At 40.5% G+C, this 23,342-nt stretch overlaps 1 protein-coding gene across 1 annotated transcript in view; it reads left to right on the forward strand.

Annotated features, from left to right (window-relative positions):
- The window catches only part of opn5 (opsin 5), a 60,612-nt gene extending 41,346 nt beyond the window's left edge, over positions 1 to 19,266 (forward strand). The window contains exons 4-7 of the mRNA XM_047573065.1: positions 8,701 to 8,871; positions 10,208 to 10,542; positions 10,682 to 10,923; positions 13,812 to 19,266. Of these exons, the coding sequence (XP_047429021.1) occupies positions 8,701 to 8,871; positions 10,208 to 10,542; positions 10,682 to 10,923; positions 13,812 to 13,878 (815 nt within the window). The 3' untranslated portion in view covers positions 13,879 to 19,266. The remainder of the gene's footprint in view (positions 1 to 8,700; positions 8,872 to 10,207; positions 10,543 to 10,681; positions 10,924 to 13,811) is intronic.
- The last annotated feature ends 4,076 nt before the right edge of the window (positions 19,267 to 23,342 follow it).

Here is a 23,342-nt window from a genome sequence, read left to right on the forward strand (position 1 = left end):
AATGTCTGTAGTACACTAATGACTGTGCGCTTATTGTAACTTATACTGTATATAAGCTGGGATATGATATCATGCTGCAGTTTTTCACAGAAGATTTACAAACTTGGTCATACTGTTTTTGATTGAATGTTAATTTGTTTCTCATTGAGCTCATGGCAGTTTTTTTCTAGACAGTCAGATGTGGTCATCCACACCGTATGTGTACAGAACTCTGTTGACTTTACGTCAGTGGCATTATTGTTTGTAGATGTTCCACAAAGGTGAATGATCTTTTCTACCTTTTGGTACTCAAAGCGCTTTACAGTCACAATGACAAATATACACATTTGTTCACACAAGTGTTCACACATTCACACACCAGTGCCAAGCACTAGGAACTACTTGGGTTTCAGTATCTTACTCAAGGACACATTTGGTCCGCATACTAGGGATTGAACTTCTAACCCTACGATTCATAGCCACCCAGTCACCCCTGATCTAAGAGCATGAGAACATCTGCAAACATCATTAAATATTTTCATAGCTATTATTTCAGTGATATTGTTTTGGAGAGTTTTAAACCTGAACCTTTAAATCTCACAAGTCATCAGCATTAGAATCATGTCACCTTAGGCATGCATTTTCAGTTTTGACTTTAGTGGGACTTGACTGTGGTATGACGGTTGGGCTTAAAAACAGGTAGGTGGTCGTCCTCAAGGTGGCATAGCCCGAAATAACACAGCGAAGGCACAAAATCTTTCCTGATAGTACAGGACACAACTTGGCACATGTCCGTCATATGTTGGATAATACCAGGCTGCACTGGAGCTCAGAATTTGAAGTCTCAAGCTAATGGGGTGTATGATGTCATGCATGGTTGCCAGCTACATGGAGGAAGGAATGTAAAGAACTACCAGGACGGCAAGCAAAATCTCCCTGGCTATGTAGCATGTATGTAAGCCTACTGGTTCAGTTCAGTTTGTGAGCTGCACAAACATCCCAGTACAATAAGGGCACCAGGGTGGAAAAGAAAAACGGCAAGCCTCCCACATCTTTTTTTGCCTCTCTTGGACCTATTCACATTGACCCACCCATTTAAAATCAATCTATAATGACAAGGCCTTCTGGTGTATTTTCCTGTGCCTGTGTCTCAGTTCAATACACAACACATTAAAGTCCACCGTGTTCTTCCTAAAGGCTTACAACCATTTATTCAAATCTGAAGCTCTCTGTTCAAAACCAGTCCGTAACAGAAGCACCACTGAATCGCAGTGAGACATTATAATTATAATGAGACATTACTGATTGTTTACTCGGATAGACCCGATATTACTGGTTTTTAGAGGGGACTAAGAACAAGAAGTGAGCAGTAGATTTGATGCTAACACTAAACATGGGTTTTATGGTTAGAAAAGACCGCCAGCCTTCAGCACTATAGACGCCAAAGTAAGACGAAGCAAAATTTTGATCTTCTGAATGATTGCTGTCAGCCAGATTCTTAAGTGTTCAATGACCTAAGAACAAGTGGTGTCAGTGCAGAGCTTCATGTAAAAGCATTTAGAAGGCAGCAAAGGCTGACAAAGTATGAATAAGGTCTATCTTGCAGAGGAGCCTGGGACCTACAAAATAATAGCCTATCACCAGCTTCATTTCCACTAGCAACTGGTGTTATAAACGCAGAAAACTTTCACAAAAACCAAAGACGAAATTTAAGGGTTAGCTGGTGAAAACGCTGAGAATATTACATGTCTAAGAAACATCCACATGAATGCCAGGTCTAAAAGTTTCCCAGCAGAACAAGATGCTTGTCAGTTGTGTTTTGTACATTCACACTCACCTGTGTTCTTATGCTCCTCCCCTCATTAGCTTCAACAGTGCTTCATTACTTCAGTAGCCTAGATGAGCTTGATGGACTGAGGGCGGTTTGGGAGGGCAGGTGCAGAGGTGAGGGGGTGGGTCCTGCTGGTATAACACTATTGAAGACGGAGTGTGTGGCATTCTCGGTGGACTTGTTTTCCTTGGGTTCAAATTGATGGTTTTCAAAGATGGAATGGAAGTGGCTTTGATATGCCTTCATAATAGTCTCTCAGGGGACTTTTTGGTTTTGTTTAGGTTTTTTTGTTTTGGGTTAACTTCTTTGCTTGGACTCTGGCTGGTCTGTTGGTATTACCCTGGTATTACCCTGCCTTATTGCTGCAACCCCTTTTTTCCCTCTTATTTCCTATTTCCACCTCCTCCTGTGTCTGTGTTTGGGTCTTACCATTCTACCACACCTGTGACACTTCAGAATTCCTTCTTTCTCTTGTGGCATTGTTCATTGTAAACCTTCGCCATAGGAACACTTTATAATGAGCCCCTTCCATTCAGGTGTGGAATGTGAATGGCAGTGTACATATAGGATTTTTTTACACCATCAGTGTATGATGGTCATCTGATTGTCATAGTAAGGCTACTTGCATCAAAGAACCTACAATTTACATTTTCTTCCTTCATCCCTGACTACTTGGGGAAAAAAGCATGGGAGAAGATGTCACAGAACCTGGTTGTTCTGCCCTCGATTTTACAAAACATCTTCCCAGAGACTAGCACAGAGTACACTTCATGGTGTGGGTAGGGCCTTGGATGATGTTGTGGGCTCTGAACTGAAAGTGTTTTTTGCAATGCCTTGAATGGAATGAAAATGATTTGCTGATTTCCTGATTTGCAGATTCTCTGCATCCACTTCTTGTCTAAGGCACTAAAGCTGCCAAACCAGACCAAGATGCAGTTGGTCAGTATGCTCACTGTGGTGCTGCTGTGGAAAGTGGTGTAAATGTGCTGTGCTTGCCCTACTACCAATGTGTTGTTGAGGGACCGGGTCAGACTGTCCGTTATCTGCATTAATAGGAACTTGGAGCTTTTGACGGATTCCACAGGTGTTTTGTTGGCAGGAAGTTGTGCAGTTGGTGTCTCCTGAAGTTGATGAGAGATGAGTTCCTTTGTCTTCGTTGTTCAGAATTAAGTTATTAGTATTGTAACAATACCTTGCTGTTCATCCTGATAACCCACCACTATGGGCACACTTTGCTCCTCTAATGACACAGTAGTGCTTGTCTTCCTCTGACTGGTCTTTGAGCTGAGATGATGGCAAACCATATGTGACAAAATGCCTTATCTAGCTTCAGATAGTGTGCTTTGAGTTATATAATTTTGCATCATTTGCAAGCCTTTTTTATGGGCTCATTTGGTTGACCTCAACACTGCTTGAAACCTTCCAAATCCCTGGCTCAGTTCTTCGTATCCCTTGCATAGCCCCCAGTAAGTTCAGTGTTGTGTACTGTTCATTTATTCGAGATTCTTCCAGTCATTAACCGAAGGCGCTGTTGAAAAAGTGGTAGCATCCTAAATTGCTCTTCCTGCTGCACAATAATAGCAGGCTTGTTCTTTTCAAACTACTGTGACCACTGCTGCAACTGCGGTTCTCTGACTGCTACATGGTGGAGTCTCAACCCTCGTATTGATGAGACCGACTACTTTGCTTATCTCAAAATAACAATGCAAGCCATTTTTTGTTTTAATTAAGCACATAGTAGGAAAGTATTTGTGTTGGAAAATTGTTTTCGGGACATCAATGAATTTTAAATGAATGCAACAGGGGTGAGTGTCCTTGGATGGTAAGAACCCACTTCTGAACCCCAGGAAAACACATACTATAAAAAAAAGGAATGTATATATTTTTAATCAATTTATTTTGGAACAGTACACACTTTCCAATGCAACGGCTAATACCTAATACCCTACCCAAAATGCTGAACTACATTGTTATTAAGATGCTCTAGGAAGCCAACAGTGTTATTTTAGCTGTACAAGTGCCCAAGGTCTCTCTGCTCGTCTCTCTTCTGGAGAGCCATCTTAAAAAAAATAATAATAAAAAATACTTCATTGGAATTGCCACTGGACAAAAGCAACCTGTGACTTTCTAGTTACAACACATTCATTGTAAGCTGCACGTGGTAGGTTTTCGATCGACCCGTAGAATTAGAGCAGGGAAGTCACGCATTCTAGCTGCAGGAAGATGAACTCAAACAATGTAACATGTGTTAACACAATATACATCTCCAACAAGTACAGTCTCTGCAATGACGGCACGGTGGTGCAGTAGTTAGCACTGCTAGATATGTTAGATATCACCACTTCTCTAGACCTGAGGAAGCTACTTGGATGAGTGGCAAAATGTCTTTCAAGGAACTCTACGCATCTAGTTGCCTTTCTCGAGGGTTTGTGCAAATACCCACCTAATTCTAGCAATGATAGCCTCCAGTCCCTGACCCTTTGCAGAATAAAGTTTGGTTACATAACAGACCACATGAGTGACCTACCCATTTGTAAGCATTTATATTTGTGCGCTTGTGTGTCAGCATCGTTTTGAAATTACATCGCTAAAAATGCTACTCAGCAGCTGGTCAATTGCACGGAGGCCCTCACGTTGAATTTGGACCTAATAAAACAGTTGATTTTACTGAAACCACTGCAACACAGAAAACAGAGAAGGCATCTGAGCAGATGGCGTGCAGGAGGCAGAACGAGGGGGGATTTTCGGAGCCTTGTCCACTCGCTAAGAGACGTAGACGAGGAAGAACATTTTGGACCACAACAAATGTAGTTCCTTTGCTGAGGAGGTCCCTTACCACACCTCAAGCAAAAAAACAACACTTGTAATTTTAAATTTCATATTTTCTGTTAATAATTGAGTGGACAGCTGTGATAGGCTGCATCCCCCCATGACCCTCCAGAGGACAAGTGGTTGTAGAAGATGAGAATGAATAATTGAGTGACCTCTGGTTCTTACGGTTAATATTTTCAACAACTTACAGTATGTTGAAGATCTGATAACTCTACCATATACATTTCTATATTCAGACTAAAGAGAAAAATTATTTATCGATTACATCTTAAATCTTTGATTCTAGGAAGTTTTTAATATTTGATTTTAGCAAATATGTAAAAAAAAAAAAAAAAAAGTTTCTTATACAGATCACGGTACCAGGACCAACATGATGGGTCTGAACAGTTTCATTTAACTGATTCCTCACTTTGACGCCCACATTACTGAAGCCTTTTCACTAGTAGAACTGAAACATAAACACTGTACCATCTAAAATATCAGTCGCAATACTTCCCTGTTTGATTGTTGATAATGCAGAAACACAACAATATAGTTATACTTTGAGACCTTACACTGTACTTATAGAGCTTATAGAGCCTTCAATGAACACGGAGCCTTTGACAGATCTGACAATTAATGGAAGTTAATTAATTCTGGTTTAAGGTTTGACTCTTTTATACAATTCACTGTGAGGTATAACAAATGTAAAGAGTACGTTGACTGTATGTTAGATTTTGAAAACCAAAAAACTACATCCTCAGTCACACAAACGACTTAACTCAAATAAAATTAATGTAGTAGTGACAACAGTAGTGACATATTTTCAGGCTTGCATAATACTTGATGTCATCCTTAGTACCGTAATCCTCACTAATCCTCCTCTCTCATTAAGGTGTTTTGTGAGCCTTACAAGAGCATGTGGTGCTCCTCCTAATAGCCACAAGAATAATGGATAATAGCAGATGCAAACCCGTGGTCGTGATGTGCCATGTCCGATTTTTGTCATTTCCATTGAAAATGAATAAAAGAAGTAGTGATAGCTATACTGTAATTGTATAATGTAGCTGACGCTAACAGGATCTTGACCATAAGCCCACAGCAACAATCCTGAAGCAGATTAAGAATGGCCAAACACATTAACGTTATGAATATTCTCCATTATTGAAATTTGTTTTTGCCCCGTAGGAACTACAGATTAGGAGGTCATTGAGTTAGTCCGCGGCAAGTCGCCTTGACATCTGCCGAAGAGATTACATCGCAGATTTAGTGTGAATTTTCCTGGGTCGACTGTCACGTCACAGTAGCATCTTCAGATTGAAGACGAGTGGTGAGCTGGGTGCCTATTAAAACCCCAGCTCTCCACCATAGTTTTTTAGGACTGAAAAAGTTACTTGGATGAGAGGTCAGCTGATGGCCTCATTTCAGTGACATTTCATGTGAGCCTTCGTGAGGCTTTGTAGGGGACATCGCGGCGTTATCACTTTATCTCCACCCAGCCTGTCAGTGACACAAACCTTTTTTACTCACGTTGGCAACTGCAACGAATACCAAGTACCAAATGTGTGTATTTGCTGTTTACATATCAGCCCTTTCCACACAAGCTAGAAGACAAATAAGAGTCATGGTTGCCAATAGCAGGCTACACAATCCGGAGGGCAAACACAACAAATGCCCGACTTAGATAGCTGGACGTCCTTTCAATAATATACATAATACATAAATGGCATTGAATCTCTAAACATGTGAGCAAGCATGTGCGAGTGTGTGTACATCCCCCGCTGAGTTGTCGGCGATTCCAAGAAAATGTTTGGCTCGCCATGTTTGCAATCCAGCCTCAAGAGGTTCTGATGTGTATCTCTTTTTATGCCGCTTGAGGCCTGGCATGCACGCATGGGGAAGAGGTCCCCATCTGACAAACACCACAACCGGGAGGAGTACACAGGAGCTTTGTATGAGCTCACGGACCCTTGTTCTGCGGGAGGGTATCCCCACCTTAAAGCAATGAGACAGACACAAATCCCTTCCAAGTGTTCTGGTTGCCTCAACTTTTAACTAATTTAACTAGTTAATATACATTTTTAAAAAAATACCACAACAGTTACTACTGTTGTTTCCGTCTTCTTAAGATTTGTCTTAATGTGCTTCAGTAATGAGGAACTCGCACGTTGTCATAAGAGCTGTCACATGTATTTCTGTTTTTTATCCTTTTGATCTGAAACACAAGAAAGGGCCTTTTGTCATCAGATCAGACTGGATTTTTTTCTTTCCGTTGCATTTCATTTAGTTCAACATTTATGTTACCTTAACAGCATGTGGCACAAGCTTTGAGCATGCATGCCTTCTATGGCAATGTCAGTCAAAAATATTGCGCCCTGCTGTGTACATAATATACACAGCATTGACAGCATTGAGGCTGTCAGAGTGAGTGTGTTAATAATGCACTAACACTAATTGATTTTAACACTCTTGATCTTTTTAATAGCAAAACCTTCTCTGATTTGTCCCGGTCCAACAATTCGTTTGGGGAGTCAGGAAGTGAAGCAGAAACAGAGAATCCTTCCTTTCTCTCCAAAAAGTCCTGCCAGGTGGCTCCCTCCCTAAAAGAACAAAGTACCTGTATTCACTGTTGATGTGAACCGAGCCACTCAAGTCCCAAATGCTATCAACTAGTAAACCATTTATGCAGATAATCCTCCTTCCCCTCGCCAAAGGCAGACCATATTTACAGTACATTTGAGGTTATTCTGGAGAATACTCTGGACTGTGTTTTTCATTTTGTTGGATTGCTGCAATAATAATTATATAGATTTGCATAAAAATAACATATTGGACCGTTTTCATGTTGATAAAAGTATTAAAAACTTGCGAAAGTTACATTTTGAACAAATTCTGAGGCACTTCTGAAGGTAGTTGAGCGTGGCTGAGCCAAGATCCTTTGGGGCTTCAGGTGCAGACTGACAAGCTGGTGATGGCTAATCAACCGGACACTGCAGTGATGGACAAACAGCAGAAGAGGTCCGTAGTGGTAGATGTAGCAATCCCCAAAAATATCAACACGAGGAAGAAGGAAGACCTAGAGCTAGAAGCTAGAAGAACTAGACAAGATGTGAAAGGGAAAGGTGGCAGTAGTGACTCTGAGAGTGTCCGCAGCAGATTCCAAGAGCAACATGTGAGATCTCTGTCTAGAAGAGTGCAATGCTAGGAACAGCTGTGCAGTGTCAAGGTCCCAGGCCTCTAGTAGAGGACCTGAGCTTGATGGAAAAACATATGGCAGAGGCGAGTTGAAATGTTATATGCCTCAGCCTCAGCATTATGACCAGTGACGGGAGAAGTAAATAACATTAACCTTCTTGTGACAATTAAATGTTCTGCTGGGAAATGTTTGGACCTGCTATTCATGTGGACGCTAATTAGATAGAAGCACCCACCTAGACCAGACCAGACACCCCCACCCCATTGATGGCAGCAGCCATCCCCCGTAGGATGCAGCCTGACACAGACACACACACAAAAACCATTTTGGATCAACTCAAAAAAAAATTGAAAAACAGCACAAGACATGACATGACCTCCAAAATCACTAGATCCAAAACTGATCAAGTATCTGTGGGAGTATTCTCAGATATTGACATATCTGAGTCATTTCTGCTCAGATAATTTAAAATAGAGGCTATCAGAACATAACTCTGTAAATATGTCTAATAACATAAAATCACATATTGAGAAAGGTGTCCTGCTGTATTCAATCCCAAGAATAGTTATTTGCCTTGAATGACCATATCACTTGCAGCTTGCATGCAGATCTTTAGCAGCCTAGAAATGCTTTTCTACCACTGATGAAAGATTTGTAAACTCTAACAGTTGGATCTGTGTAATTGTGTAGTAGAGGAACAGGAGTCACTGATGATAGAGGGTGGATGATTAAGTGATTGTGTATGATGGTGACATAACCGCCTCACTTCCTCTCGGCTCCCACTCTGCCCTATTTTTCACCTCATCCTCTCTCTCTTCCCACCCACCTTCTTCTTACTTACTTTCCATTTCATCCCTGTCTTTCTCCTTTTCTGTCCTTACAGTGACAGGAAAGCCGTTTTTCATCGTGTCCAGTTTCTCCCATCGCTGGCTGTTCGGCTGGGAGGGCTGTCGATTCTACGGCTGGGCGGGCTTCTTCTTCGGCTGCGGGAGCCTCATCACCATGACTGTGGTCAGCCTGGATCGGTACCTCAAGATCTGCCATCTCCGATACGGTGCGTCAGAAACTCCCTTAGCAAGGTTTCACAACCATTCCTGTGCCACGTACACCCATAAGGACGGACCTCGCCCTACAGAGAGGTTAAAGAACGGTTCAGCCAGCAGCACCATATATGTACTCTGTCTGCGCTGTACATCTGTCAGTTACAGAACCCAGAGTCTAAAGACTAAGGTGGCAGTTTTAACTGAGATACAAAAGGTAGAGAAAGAATGAAGAGAGGAGGAGAAGAAAGCAGCAGAAGGAGAATGAGATGACACATCTGATTGCAGGATATGATACAAAAGAAGAGTATCAGATTTTTTTTTGTTTTTGGGTGTGTGTGTGTGTGTGTGTGTGTGTGTGTGTGTGTGAGGATAATAAAGTATAGGTACGATGGCTGAACAATGTTACTGACAGAGAATGAATAAAAAAGGATGGATAGAGCTAGCATTCACAATATTGATAGCAGAATGCGTTAGTGGGTATAGAGTGCTCATGAAAGGTACTTTCATAAGGGGTACACAAGGGCACAGGGACAAACAACTGTTGGTGACAGCAGTAATTCTATTACAGGTGAATTAGTTGGTATAATGTATGTATGTAAAAGCTAATGCATTCAGGTTGTAAGGGACAGCTATAATCTATGAAGACTGGGCAGGTTGATAATGGATGTAGTATGGAGCTCCACAGGTCAGAAACACACAACTTGAGGCCAGAGACACTCACAAGAAGATGAACAGGTTGCATACAACCTGTGGGAGGATTCATTGTGCTGCTGTGTTTAAATTGGGAAATTGAAATCACAGAGAAGTGCTCAGTCACAGGTGGAACTTGGCAACGACTGTTTGCACTAAAAACAATACCACTGTACCAACTACAACTCTGCAATCCAAATGTCTTGTCCTGCTAGTTACGTTTTTGACCACATATGTATGAAACTATGACTTGCGTTAGCGTCAGCCGCACCGAACCGACAAACTAGTTTACTCAAATTGTCAAGAAAGCAGCAGAGAGCAAGCACACAACCTAAATCCCTTGCAGATTAATTTTCTTTAAACCTTCATCTTCTTTAAATTGCAGATTGGCAGCCCCTGACTGCAGCACACATTTGAGAGATGAGATTTGTGTGAACAGATGAGTTGCTTGAAGTGGAAAATAGACGATTTACTACGGCTTAACACAATTTTTTTTTTTTTAAATTATCTAGACATTTTTTCTAGACAGAGTTTATCTGGTCTACGTACTGAAGGTGAGATCAGTGAGGTCCTGGTTGGAGTCAGACAGTCTGGATTAGTTTAATTTTATAAATTGAATGTGTCTGTCTCACCACATATGAAACACTCTTGCTTTAGGCACATGGCTAAAACGCCAGCACACCTTCCTGTGCCTGGCCTTCGTATGGATGTATGCAGCCTTCTGGGCCACCATGCCCCTGATTGGTTGGGGGAACTACGCCCCGGAGCCCTTCGGGACCTCCTGCACACTGGACTGGTGGCTGGCACAGGCCTCCGTGTCCGGCCAAAGCTTCGTCATGGCCATCCTGTTCTTCTGTCTCGTCCTCCCCGCCGGTATCATCGTCTTCTCCTACGTCATGATCATCTTCAAGGTCAAGTCCTCTGCCAAGGAGATTTCACACTACGATGCCCGCATCAAAAATAGCCACAACCTTGAGATAAAACTCACAAAGGTGGGTGAGACATTGGAGGGAAGGGGCAGAGGAAAATACAAATGATGGGAGAGGGTGCTAGAGACGAGAGCAAAGAGGTTTCAGGACTGCTCATGCTCTAATCGTGTGCTTTTAATTTAGTGTTCTGTCCTTCTCCAAGGTGGCGATGCTGATCTGTGCGGGCTTCTTGATAGCCTGGATCCCTTACGCAGTGGTGTCGGTGGTGTCAGCATTCAGTGAGCCGGACACGGTGCCCATCTCCGTGTCTGTTATCCCTACCCTGCTGGCCAAGTCCTCGGCCATGTACAACCCCATCATCTACCAGCTTGTGGACCTGAAAAACTCGTGCTCGTCCTGCTGTTTGAAGGTCATGAAAAAACGTAGGCATTTTAGAAAGTCAAGGTAAGACTGCTCTCCCTAACGCTCATGCACAGCCACGTTCAGTGTTACGTCACTCACATGCAGCCGTAACTCCCGCTGCCACAACAACCTTTCTATTGATTGCCTGCTTGCCACTTCCAAAGACTAATCTATCAAATCATTACTTTGAATGGACAGTTCTTTGATGAAATACTCTGATTCTAATCAGTGAGCCGACTTAATCAACTGTCAGTGCCACCTTGACTCATGTCACTTATCACTGCCATGACTGAAATTGACCCAACAAAGCAGGAAAGTGCTCTGAGGCCCCATTAGACACCAGGTTCCCTAGTGCTAATAGACGTGTTGTTATTATGTCTTAGGCCATGTCTCGTAAATAGCTTGGTTCATTTATTTTTTCTTTCTATTTTCAGTATGCTTGTCTGGAATAAATGTGTTCATGCATACTATACAAATTGATTGACACTGCAAAGTCGGGAGGAGCGGAACGATTCTAGCTTTAACTCACAGGCTGGCTTCAGCTGCGCTGCGATAAATATAATGAAGCAATTACATGTGGCCTGCCGCGTGAATTGCACCATATGACAACACGCGCAAAAGCTGTAGACTTGCCCACAGCCGCATCATGGATGTAAACGAGGGGGAATCCTGCATACCAAGAGAATGCCTCCTTCATTTCAATAGACAGCATTGATCAGATTAGAATCCACATTTTAAATAAGTTCCCTTGTGTAGTTTTCATGTGGGGAGGAAATTCTCTTGGGGTGGTGTTCATCTCATGAATTTCAGATTGTGGTAGTCAAGCTGAAATCTACACACAGGTCAGTATTGTTCTTTGAGGTATGCATGTCATCCCTGTCAATATTATGAGAACAGTGGACCAGAAGGGAGATAAGATTATTATTTACATATGACGGGATGACTTGTAACTATTTATCTAAAAACATTCAAATTCAGAATATCCAAACAATTTCAAATCATGTGAACTATGTGTCACATGCACAGCTTGCACTGATTAGTGAAAGCTTTCAGTATGTTTCCTGAAAGATGTCTATCTGGTTACAAACTGAAACAACTGCGATGATGGGCTACTCCGCTGTGCCTGCGGAGAAGTGACATCTTTCTGAACTGCTACTTGAATGCTGCACTTCAATCTCATTTTCAAGGACACCTGACAGCGAGTGCTGTCGCAGCGGACTTAATCAAAGTCTTCTAACTCAGCTGGAGACTCAAACATGTGTCTCCTTTCAAAGGACACCAGAATGAAAGGAGCTTAGTCCATCTGCTGACTTTCTTTTTAATTTAACTTTGACAGACTGTCCTTGTCTTGTTTCATTCAAAAGGACAATGCACAATCTTGTGTACTAGACCAGATATATCTCAGAGTTTTTTCATGTGTAATCCCTGGCTAGTGGCCACTCACAAAAAATAGTTGAAGTACATAACCCTATACTGTGGGAAATTATACACAATGCAGCACCTACATGAGTAAACAACAACAGTTTCCAATTTCACTGCCAATTTAAAACGCTCTTTACCTTACAAGAAATATCTAACATTACAGACGTTTTTGTTTTCAGACCTTTCCATCTTCACCAAGCCGCACAGTCGCACCATGCGTGTTAACCATGGTCTTGCAGCACAGCATTTGAAATGCCAAATACACTGGTCATATCATAACCAAAAAAAATACTGGTATTAGGTATGAACCGGTATACCATCCAGCCCTAGGTGGGGGTGTCTGGTCTGGTCTAGGTATCTAAGTAACATCCACATGAATACCAGGTCCTAAAGTTTACCAACAGAACACTGGATTGTCAGAAGACTGTCAAAGTTATCCTCTTAGCAGTGGTTTTAATGTTGTGGTGGATAAGTGTATATATACATTATTATTTATTATATGAATTATTTTCAGTCCTGCTCATGTTTCTCTGATTATGCAGACTCTTTTCTGCCTCACCTTGAAAGAGGCAGATCTGTCAGTTACTTATAGGTACTTGACTCTCAATCACCTCCTTCTCAATGGATGTCACAGCTAGGTGCTGGAGTCCATGGTCCGTGGTCCTTCTCAGACAATTATTGTTAGCTTATAGCTTGGCTTTGTGTTACACATATTCCTACCAAAAGCTTAACAACACCACAGTAGCTCCAGTCTTAACTATGGACAGCAAACCCCTACCAAACAACAACAACAGTAAAGGTTAGGGCTGTTGCTATATACAGTAAAGTAAGTAGTGATGAAGTAAACAGATCTTTGTTTGGTAACTGTTTAAAAAACAAAAAATAACACTCTGCTAATGGGGGAGGTGCAATGTATGGGCTGCACGGGTCCACAGCGTCTCCAGCAGCGCAGGGCTGTCTATGGATGAGGCCATCTGTAAAAATAAAGAAAAAAAATGTATCTGCAAACTCACCCACATACTGGCCAATATGGTTACCAGCAAAAAATACATGCAATATCGGCCCAATATATCTGCCGGCTGATGTATTGGTCAATCTCTAGACAGTATCATTGAGTACATACAGATTGTCTACGTCTGTATTTTGTAATTTTTCTTAGAAAACAAGGGACTTATTATTACGTTTACATTGATTCGTCTGTGGACCAAAACTCTGATCTCAACTCTTCTCTCAGTAATACCAATGTTTTTTTAAAAAAACAACAGCCAGTAATGATTCATAAGATTTTGCTTGGATTGTGTGATTGAACATAGTAGAATTACAGCGGTAGCGTACCCACTTTGTCTTTTGTTGTAAGTTCAGTGTGTAACCTTTTTGTGCAGCCACAGTGAAGATACTGCTTTTGGACATTTATCAGTGACATTATTGTAATACTAAATCCTCCTTTTGTGTGTGCAGATGCTTATTTTTGCCTCATGTGTTCCCTCCTGTGTTTTATGCGCCTGCAGGTTTTACACCATCTCTGGCTCTTTAAAGGACCCAGCACCAGCCAAAGAAGCTCACATTGAGATGTGAGGCGAACTCTTTAGACTGTGGGACCTTCTGATCTCTGCTCCTTTGGACAGTTTGCCTTGTTCCCTGCCTTTTTGTGCCCCACACCTACCAATCACTCGATGCCTGTCATCTGCTGTGACATCCTCCAGTGCTCACCTTTGTCGGCGGTGGATTCCGGAGCCAACTCTGCTTTTCCACACACAATGGACGCCCATGTGTTTCCCGCAGCTCCCTACCTCCTCCTGCACGGAAACACATCTTTCCCACAAGGTTTTCCTTCATCTGTGGAGTTGCGTCGTCTTTACAGTGGTTTGCAATGTGCAAGTGATGTGTTGCTCGACTTTTATTTATTCAGTATTACGGACAAGCTGCCTGTCAGTGCTGTAAACAATCAAGATGTTACTAACTGATTCACCACAGCGTTGTTCTCATAACAGACTCAGGTTTGAAAACTCGAGAGCTATATCTGGGACTTGACTTTGGTTGAGGCTATAACTCTTCTGGAATCCAAATCTTGCAAAGGCGTAAAAATAAAAGAAAGAAAGTAAAAGATTAAATTTATTTTCAACTATGTTTCTAAAGCTGAGCTGCAAATTAAAATGTTAAAAAAAAAAGAAACAAAAATAACGTGAGCCATGTCAGGTTTAGATGTTAAAGTTTAAAGTTGTATTTTTACTGTTTGTACAGCATGTTGTCTTTTGTACTCCTGCACCTGTGGCTTGTATAAAGTAGTTACATCCATGCCAAAAGGCACTGGATCACGTTAGCTTATCAGCTGTTAAATTGCACAGTAGGAGATGATGTGCAACTTGTGAAACTGAGGCCGAGTCCTTGCGCTGACAGGATATTGTAGTTTTTGCAGCATTGATGAGCACAGATCAAGGTTTGACACTTCACAAGAAAACACACACAAATTCACACACACAGGATGAGTGCACTTTACCTTTAAAACCATTCAGTATGCGGTCAGGACAGTTTCCTGTTTTTCCTGTTTTCCTTTTATATGTAGTCATCTGTAGTGGCGATGAAGAAATGGGCAGACAGAAAAAAAATATTTTTGTGTCGTTCTGTTAGTACCTACAGTTGTGGCCATGTGCAAACGAAGTATTGTTGTTAATTCAGGGACCATTTTTGTATGTATTTATTGTTGGTTTATTGTTTTGTTTCTTTTTGCCATATTCAGATCTAACAGCACCTTTTTCCATGATGCAGAGAGTGATTGCTAAGAATTAGATGAAAAAAAAATCTCATGTCTACTTGTTATGTATGAGTTCAGCATGAACATCGAAAGCAGAAGGAAACAGCTAGCCCAGGTGTGTCCAGTGTTAAAATATAGTCCTTCTAGGGCAGGGCTTCAGACCAGATCATTTTCAGTTTAGCGCCTCTAAACACGTGGTGAAGTCCGAAAAAGAAGACATGGAAATATTTGCTCTAACAACAAAGGTGCTGTGTTGGTTGTTAGGTTTGTTTAAGGTGACCAGGCGCCTCTGATTTCAAGGGACAGTCCCCGTTTTGGATGACCTGTCCCCCGCCTAAAGCTGTCCCCGAAAAAATGGCCCGAATTTTAGCGTTTTATGAATGAGAAAAAAACAGTTATTACAGGGGCTGGTCGCGCTGCTATTGATATTCCAGGCAAAGCTGTTTTAATATGAATAAATATGTCAAAATAAATGAAACCATGATTGTATTGTATTAACGTAACAGTCGGCTTAGTGTGAACACATTCAAGACCAGATCTGATTATTCAGACCACATGTGGAGGCGGTTTTAGCCACATATGCCCACTTTATTTTGACCCCTTGAACAAATGGTGATTTATATTTGTGACAGGGCGAAAAATAAAAATAATGTTTGGCATCCAAGTGGTAACATTGGTCATAAATCATGATAAAACCACTCCTTAGAAACTGTTGGCATCTGTCCAGTTTAGCTAATGACCGGGAAACTTAATATATGAAATGCAAAGGAATAATGAAAGGAATATGGGTAATTCCATTATAAACAAATGGCCTCATGTTGATTCGTGCAAAGTAGCCATGTGGAGTTAAGTAAGCATGGTTCCTCAATAGTGTCCAGCATCTTAATTTACCCTTGTTAATGAAGGGCTCTCCTCTTTCAGCAGCTGACTGGTTGCAGGAGCGATGTTACTGTGTATATGGACACTTCCAGAGCTTGAGTAGCGATAGAACCTTTGCACAGGTCTCTAAACAAATGCATGTCAGGAATGGAGATACGGAGATGAATGAATAGCATAAAGGATGTGCTTTTTGGTGAGCAACAGAGGGATTAAAGTAACTGCGTTCCAGCACTGCTCCTTTTTTTGATCATGTGGTGCACAGCCCACACAAACAGCACTGTTCTTGTTTCGGAAACAGTGGTAGTGATATAGTGACCCATTGTTTTGAGACAGCAACTGGAACCAAGATCCGTGGTCACTGGAGATGCATGTAGGGGTAGGTTTTAGTACAGTTTTTTAGTAGTTTGAGGTGCTTATCGGCTGAACTTTGGACACAGTCTGGGTAGCTGATTCCTTTAGACTCCAGTACTTACAGATATGAGAGCAATAACTTGATGGACTGGTATGACCTTTGAGGTAAAGGCTCCTGAGAACAACGGATGTAACTCAGCTAGCACCGTTGCTCACAAGTTTAATCTTCTAGCATGTTTACTGCCAGCTGGCCACTGCTCCATCAATCTATGTAATCACAAAATATCGTCATTTAGTCATATGTTTTATTATTATTTTTATTTCTTCTAATTAGTGTATTCAATCTGCTTGATTAGAAGCCATCCATCAAGATTCCAAACACCTTCTCATCTAACTCTTGGCAACACAGTAGACAAGCCTATCTCCAAAGAACAAATTGTATGTACTTGTACTTGTGTACTTGGTTGAGTGTTTACCTTTTTACCCTGAAGTCTCATTGGTGAAAATGTTCCATACTTTTGTGTTTAATGTTCATGTATGCACATTTCTGGAATGAAGATAAGCAATATTCAAAAATGTTCTTTTCGCTGCTTTGCGCATGTGTCTGCCATTTCCTTGAGTTGTTTCAGTCTCATCTAGTGGAGGGAAGGAGTTTTATTAGTAGCCTGGCACATGGGGAAGCTTAGAAAGTTCAACCGCCGGGTTGGGAAGAGTCATGTGTGAAGCCAAAAAGAAAGAGCCAACTTGCAGCTTGAGGGTAAATCAAAGGGCGCTGCAGACAAACCAGTAGGACAACGTGCTTTATAAGTCACTGTAGTGTGGTGCCTAACCAGAGTCTTTGATTATAATCAAGTGCTAATTATTTTCTCAGAAATATTTGGATGTTTGAAGGACCAGAAGATCATGAATGATCATCATCGAGTTTTTCTGCTGTTGTATCACATCAAATTTTATAAAGATTCTAAGAGGACCCTCCGAGCTCTGCTGGCTAACCAGGTCACAGTCAGTCACTAAATGTATGTGCTCGAAACCTCCAGAATTAAATGTCCAGACCTTAACCTTGGAACTTTATGCAGGGACTAGAAGTAATAGCAACGTTTGGGGAGAACAGTTAATGTTAGAGAGATATCGCTGTAACAATATATTAACCACAATTAAGTTATCTACTTTTTGTGGTTTTTCATAACCTACCTACCTAGTACTACCCCCACTACTCCCTGTATGGTGATCATGAAGAGATCATTGTTTAGGGTCAACCAAAAGGTTAAGGTAGGATGGGTTCTGGTTAAGAATTAAAATATGGTCAAGAACGAAACAGGTTTCTCTTCCACTAGTATCTCCCTGAGAGTTTGATACACGCTCTCTGGGCATTGGTATTTAATGTTGGCACTGTTCCATGTATGTCGTATCTCTGATTATGAATACATCCTACTGTGGTTAAATCCACGTGTGAGATAAATAATTTGGACCTCTGATGGACTTTTGCATAAAAGCGATAAAATACTTTTCCTAGGTGTTCCGTTTACTAAAGGGCAAAGTATCAACTGATTCTACTCGCAAAGATAAGTGGCCAACTTTTTCCAAATGTGTATATTGTGCTACCAATGAATTGTATCTTATTACAACATTTGATATTAATGTCATTTGTTTTCACAAAATGTGACTGAATGCACTTTGCTAGTTATACACAGGCCTGATGAGCCTAGCTTTATAATTCTTCTCTCTCATCTAAATCCACGAAAGTAGACATTTTTGTGTTCTGCTATAGCTCTGCTGGTTGAGCTGGCCTCCCATACAATCCCATAAGACTATGGTTAGCTGCTTGTCGCCCCCTCTCTCCTCCATTTCTATTTCCTTTCCCTTTCCACTGACGACTTTGCTTCATGCTCTCATAGGGTCACGCTTTATTTGGTCTTGATGAGCCTTTTGTGGTCATGCCAGACTGAGATTCTGGTGTTGTCCTCAGTAGCACTGTGCAACTGTCTCAAACACCTGACTGGTGTCAATTATGGCTGCAGGAAGTACACCAGCACTCTGTGGATCGTCCAACAGCCCTTTAGAGCCACTTATCCTTCCTGTCTAAATTTATCCACTGTAAACTGTGTGCAACAAACAATTACAAACTACTAATGGAAAAGCCTACATTTTGAAAAGTGTCTTTTTTTTTTTTTTTTTTGCATTGCAGCACTGTCCTCTCGTCCAAGACAAATTTCTACTACGAGGGACAAATAAAGAAAGCTTGAACCTTAATGAGGTGCTTTTTCAAACGTACACATATAACAGTCGATTGCAAAAGTGCACTGGAATCACCTTTTCACATTTCCCTGTCACCAGCATAACTGGAGATGACGCAGGGGGTCCTGTGACCAGCTCAGGTCCATCTTCCTCAAAGTGAAATCTGACGTGACAAGAATTTAAGAGAATTATGGGATATCATGAGACAAGACTTTACTTAGCTCATCCAGTAGCTCAACAGCTCGTTCACAAAACATTTCAGTGGAAACACGTGCTTTATCGAAATTTCAGAAATATCACTTTTATTTTGCAAAAAATTGGAATAGAAACGCAGCTATTGTTATTCATGTTATACATATAAATGACATACATTATTAATAAAACAAATTCAGAAAACAACAAAACACTATTGCTATCACACAATACCTAGCTGCTCTTTGGCAATCTGAATCAGAATCCAATTCAACAGTGATGATGGCTCGAGTGAATCAGTGGGTGTAAAGAACTGCACTGTATTTTTGTACTGTAGTGTATTTTTATATATTTTTCATAGTACTAGATAAACATTCCTTTACACTCTGCAATCTTACAAAATCAGTGGTATTTTGTATTGGATCACATTGCACTGTACTGCATCAGTTGAGTAGCGCTTTAGGTCTGCTTGTTTCCCTTGTAATGCCCTGCTTGCATTGAAATTCTCTGCCAATAAATTATCATGTTGATCGATAAAATACTTAGTATATTTACTTAATTTCTTTGTGTTGTTTCTTCAATTTCATTTGGCTTTGCCTTATGATGTTATTTGATTTTCTGTAGCAGGTTTAGAGCATTACCAGCCCAGTTAACGATCAGGAGTCTTAACTGAAGGCTTAAGAGTTTACAGATGATGTAGATTTGAAAAGATTGGCATTGGTTGGTGTTGCTTGTTGTTTCTAGTCTTCACAGTGATAATCGATAGCTGTATGTTTGTGCCAAAAATGTGCTGCACATAAATACTATTTTAAGAATTGATAATTCAATTAAGTATTCTTTCTTATCTTTAATGATTCACTTGTTTAAATTCTGTTACTTTATTATTCCCATTTGATCTGATGATACTCCATAGCAAAGCTATTGTTCAGTTATAATAAAAAGGCAAGTCATAGTTAATTAACCATAAAATCCTGAACACACAAGAAAAATTTCACTGTTTTGGGTTCTATATTTCATAATTTTGAGGTTTTACCCAGTTTTAGGCTGTTTGCACATTAATAGCTAAATTGGAAATGTCATATTTGTTCCTTTGATTGAATGTGACCATTTCATATTTATAACCTTTAATAATCCAGTATCAGTAGAGGAATTATTTAGTTTGTTCAAAAAAAAAAAAAGCTAAAATGAGTGCTGTCTTGTAGATGAGATAAAATGAAGAGCACATTTTTATTTGAGTGCAGAATTCAGAAAGTTTGAGTCATCTAAAGCACAGAATTCTGACAAGAAAAACAATCACTATAGCTAAATTAGGTTTTTGCTTTATTTTATTTCTTTATTGTTTTTGGTGTATAGAAACATCCATTCAGATAAAATATGGTTTCATTTTGTAGTAATAAAACCAAACCACATAAAGTAAATGATGCACAAAGCCATGGAAATATGAAAAAGCAAGCTAATAAAGATGGATAACAGTATACATGAAATACTAATGGTACCCCATACAGAATGTATGGAAGGTTACTGGTTATGTTCAGGTTTTACCGAACACACTGTCTCTTTTTAATGGATTTAATCAGACACACTTCCATTCTATAGTGTAGTTAGTCTAGTAAATTAGATTTCATGGTGTTTTGCCCTCCTGGAGTTTTTGCCTCTTCTATCACCGCCATGTGACAGTCAGACGGTCCACTGAGACTAATCCATGGACGGTTTTAAATTATAATGCCCGATTTGGCAAACGCCATACTAACAGCAGCAGCGGGTCGCCGAGGCCGAGACGCTGCTCTAACAGAAATTGGCAAATTAAAAAGGGCTGGGAGGGTGCACAAAGAAAGAGCATTATTCAGAATGCCGTTTCAGAAACAGACACAGACGGTCTGGAGAATATTTACCTCCCTCCTATAACACTTGCTCCGATTTTTGAGTTCTTCTCAATCAGTTGAACATAACGTGGTTTTTAGAACACTCTTTATCTGCAAAACCATTGCACCAAGTTTACTCAAAGTAGCTTGCATACACACACACACACAAACACCAACTTTTAGCTCAAGTCCAGAACAGAAACATGACTGTTTTCAGCACAGCTGACAGAAATTAACTGTGTCACATGACCTTCATCTGACTGGAAGGTTCTGTCCGTCCAATACAAGCTTCCTGAACAACACAGTCATTTGTGTTTTCAGAGCATCACGAATTATTAAAATATAAAATATGTACATAAAAACAGCGATGCACAGCCAGTTCTTCAAACAAGGTGTGCTCAGTTTGCAGTGCATGCGCTGGTAAAAATATGTGGAACAAATTAGGGCCTAAGCTTTTAGAAACCTTCGAACAGTTAACCTAGAAATCAAAGCTTGACTCATAGGAATGTGGGCTTACGTCAGCAGAAAGGTTTTCTGTTATTTTGACAGGTTTGGTTTGATAAGAGATTAGATAAAACAGGACTTTATTTATTCCTGTGGTGAAATGAAGGTGTTACAGCACCAGGGAAAAACAAAACAAAAAGCAAAACTATATGACAGTGAATATGTTAAAGGTCCATGCTGTATTAGGTTTAAAGTAGCTAACCAACTATTACTACTAATACTAATAACTACAATTGGTGAAAATCCAGCCAATCTTAATCAAAGGCTGAAGTGGTAGGAGGCTGAATATACATAATGACATTCTACGAATAAAGACACACTCCAATAGGAGTTAAACCTAAGTCTTGCACCAATAATTATGGGAAGATGTGAAAAATATGAAAATGTGTGAATTTGAATTCAGTGATATCATAGGCTCTCAGCCGTAATTTGATGGTATTCACATTCAAATCGGAGGAAGGGTTTAGAAACTGCACCTCTTTAATATATAGCCACCTCTTTTTCAAGGGACAAAAAGTAATTGGACAGTTAACTCAAAACCTATTTCATGGGCTGCATGGAATATTCAGTTATTAATCATTCATCGTTTAATCGGGTAAAAGCTATGGAGTTGATTCCAGGTGTGGTATTTGCATTTAGAAGCTGCCAAAGGACATGATGGAGAATGACCCAGCAAAAGCCAACCAGGTTTTTTTTTTTTTTTTTTTAAGGCAAGGAAGTGGAATGTTCTGCAATGGCTGAATCATTCACCAGATCTCAACCTGATCGAGCTTTAACTTGCTTAAGACAAAACTTAAGACAGGAAGACCAGCAAACAAGCAGCAACTTAAGACAGCTGCAGTAAAGTTTGATGCACTCGCTCATCTCTACTTTATTGTTCAACACCGAATTGCAGATCTGTTACACATAGTCTTGGATGAAAGTACAAATTTTCACGTGTATTTTAAGGAAATACTGACTTATCTTCACTGAATATCTCACAGTACTGCTCTGTCGAGTTCAAAAGCTGTGAATAATGGGTTTCCTTCTTTCTCAAATCCGTCTGGGGAAAAAAACATAACTGTATAAATATAGAGGCAGAACTACTCCTCCAAAGTGAAGCCAAAGCAAGTAGAGCTCCACCTGGTGACTGGCTGCAGTATAGCTCATGAGCTCCACCTCCTCCATGTTGGTGGATGGGAATGGGCCAAACTAAAACACTAGTACACGTCAGATACATTTTTTCAAGGATGGTTTTTAGCTAGTTTGTATACTGCTGGGGCATATTTGTCTCTCTTTTTTTTTTTTTTTTGTTTTTGGACAAGTTTTGTTTTAGTTAGTAATGTGATGCTACTGTACCAATCAGAGTCTGGCTCCAAAGTCTCAAAAAACTAGTGTCTACTAGTCTACTAGTTTTTCCAATACATATCATCCTCTCTGGGTTGAGTTTGATCAATCACAGCTGACACAAAGCACCATTTGCGCATAGTAACCAGTCTCCATGACCCCTCTGATCCTGAAATGTTAACCCTGTGTTGCCACTGCCTGCTAGTGTCCTCCCGGGCAGAGATTTACTCTTCTTTTGAGAAATAATGCTTAAGTGGTCTAAACACGGATTAACTCATCCACCGCTGCTTTCGCTTCGGTGGTCAGAGTCGGATGACAGAGATCATACACACAGTCTGGAGCCCTGAACATTGTTTGGGGCACGTCTGGAGGGGATTTAGAGGAATGCAGAGTGAGGATCAGTAGCACACACAAACCATTCCTCACTTATATTGGTAAGAAATTATGTGGAGCTGTGGTCAGAGGCGGTAAATAACCGCTGAAGTTAAGAATGTTAGAACATTAACTGCTCTTAAGTTGTATGCTACATTTAGTTGCAATAACATGTCCACATCTTTCAAAATGGATGTTAAGCGCATGGCAAAACAAAACATACTTGAATGAGAAACAGGGGTGACCCACCTCCATCACCTCTTCCAGGGGAACTTACTTATGAATCACAGAGATTTATTTGATACGTTTGAAATAAGAAATGGAAACTTCCTCCAATACCTACAGGTGACCAAGACAATCAGAAAGAAAATCCCAGTGCTCCAGAACTGCATACAGCCACCACAATTCGTCACCAACATTAAAAAACTCACACCGAAAAAGAAGAAAACCCTCTCTTTAATATATAAGCTGCTATCAACCACACATTTAATACATGTACCAAATTAAAAATGGGAAGCCGATCTTTCCCTGTCTACAGACTTTGATTTCTGGACTCAGATCTGCCA

Source organism: Mugil cephalus, chromosome 21 (genome assembly GCF_022458985.1).
Source record: "Mugil cephalus isolate CIBA_MC_2020 chromosome 21, CIBA_Mcephalus_1.1, whole genome shotgun sequence".
NCBI classification, from domain to species: domain Eukaryota; kingdom Metazoa; phylum Chordata; class Actinopteri; order Mugiliformes; family Mugilidae; genus Mugil; species Mugil cephalus.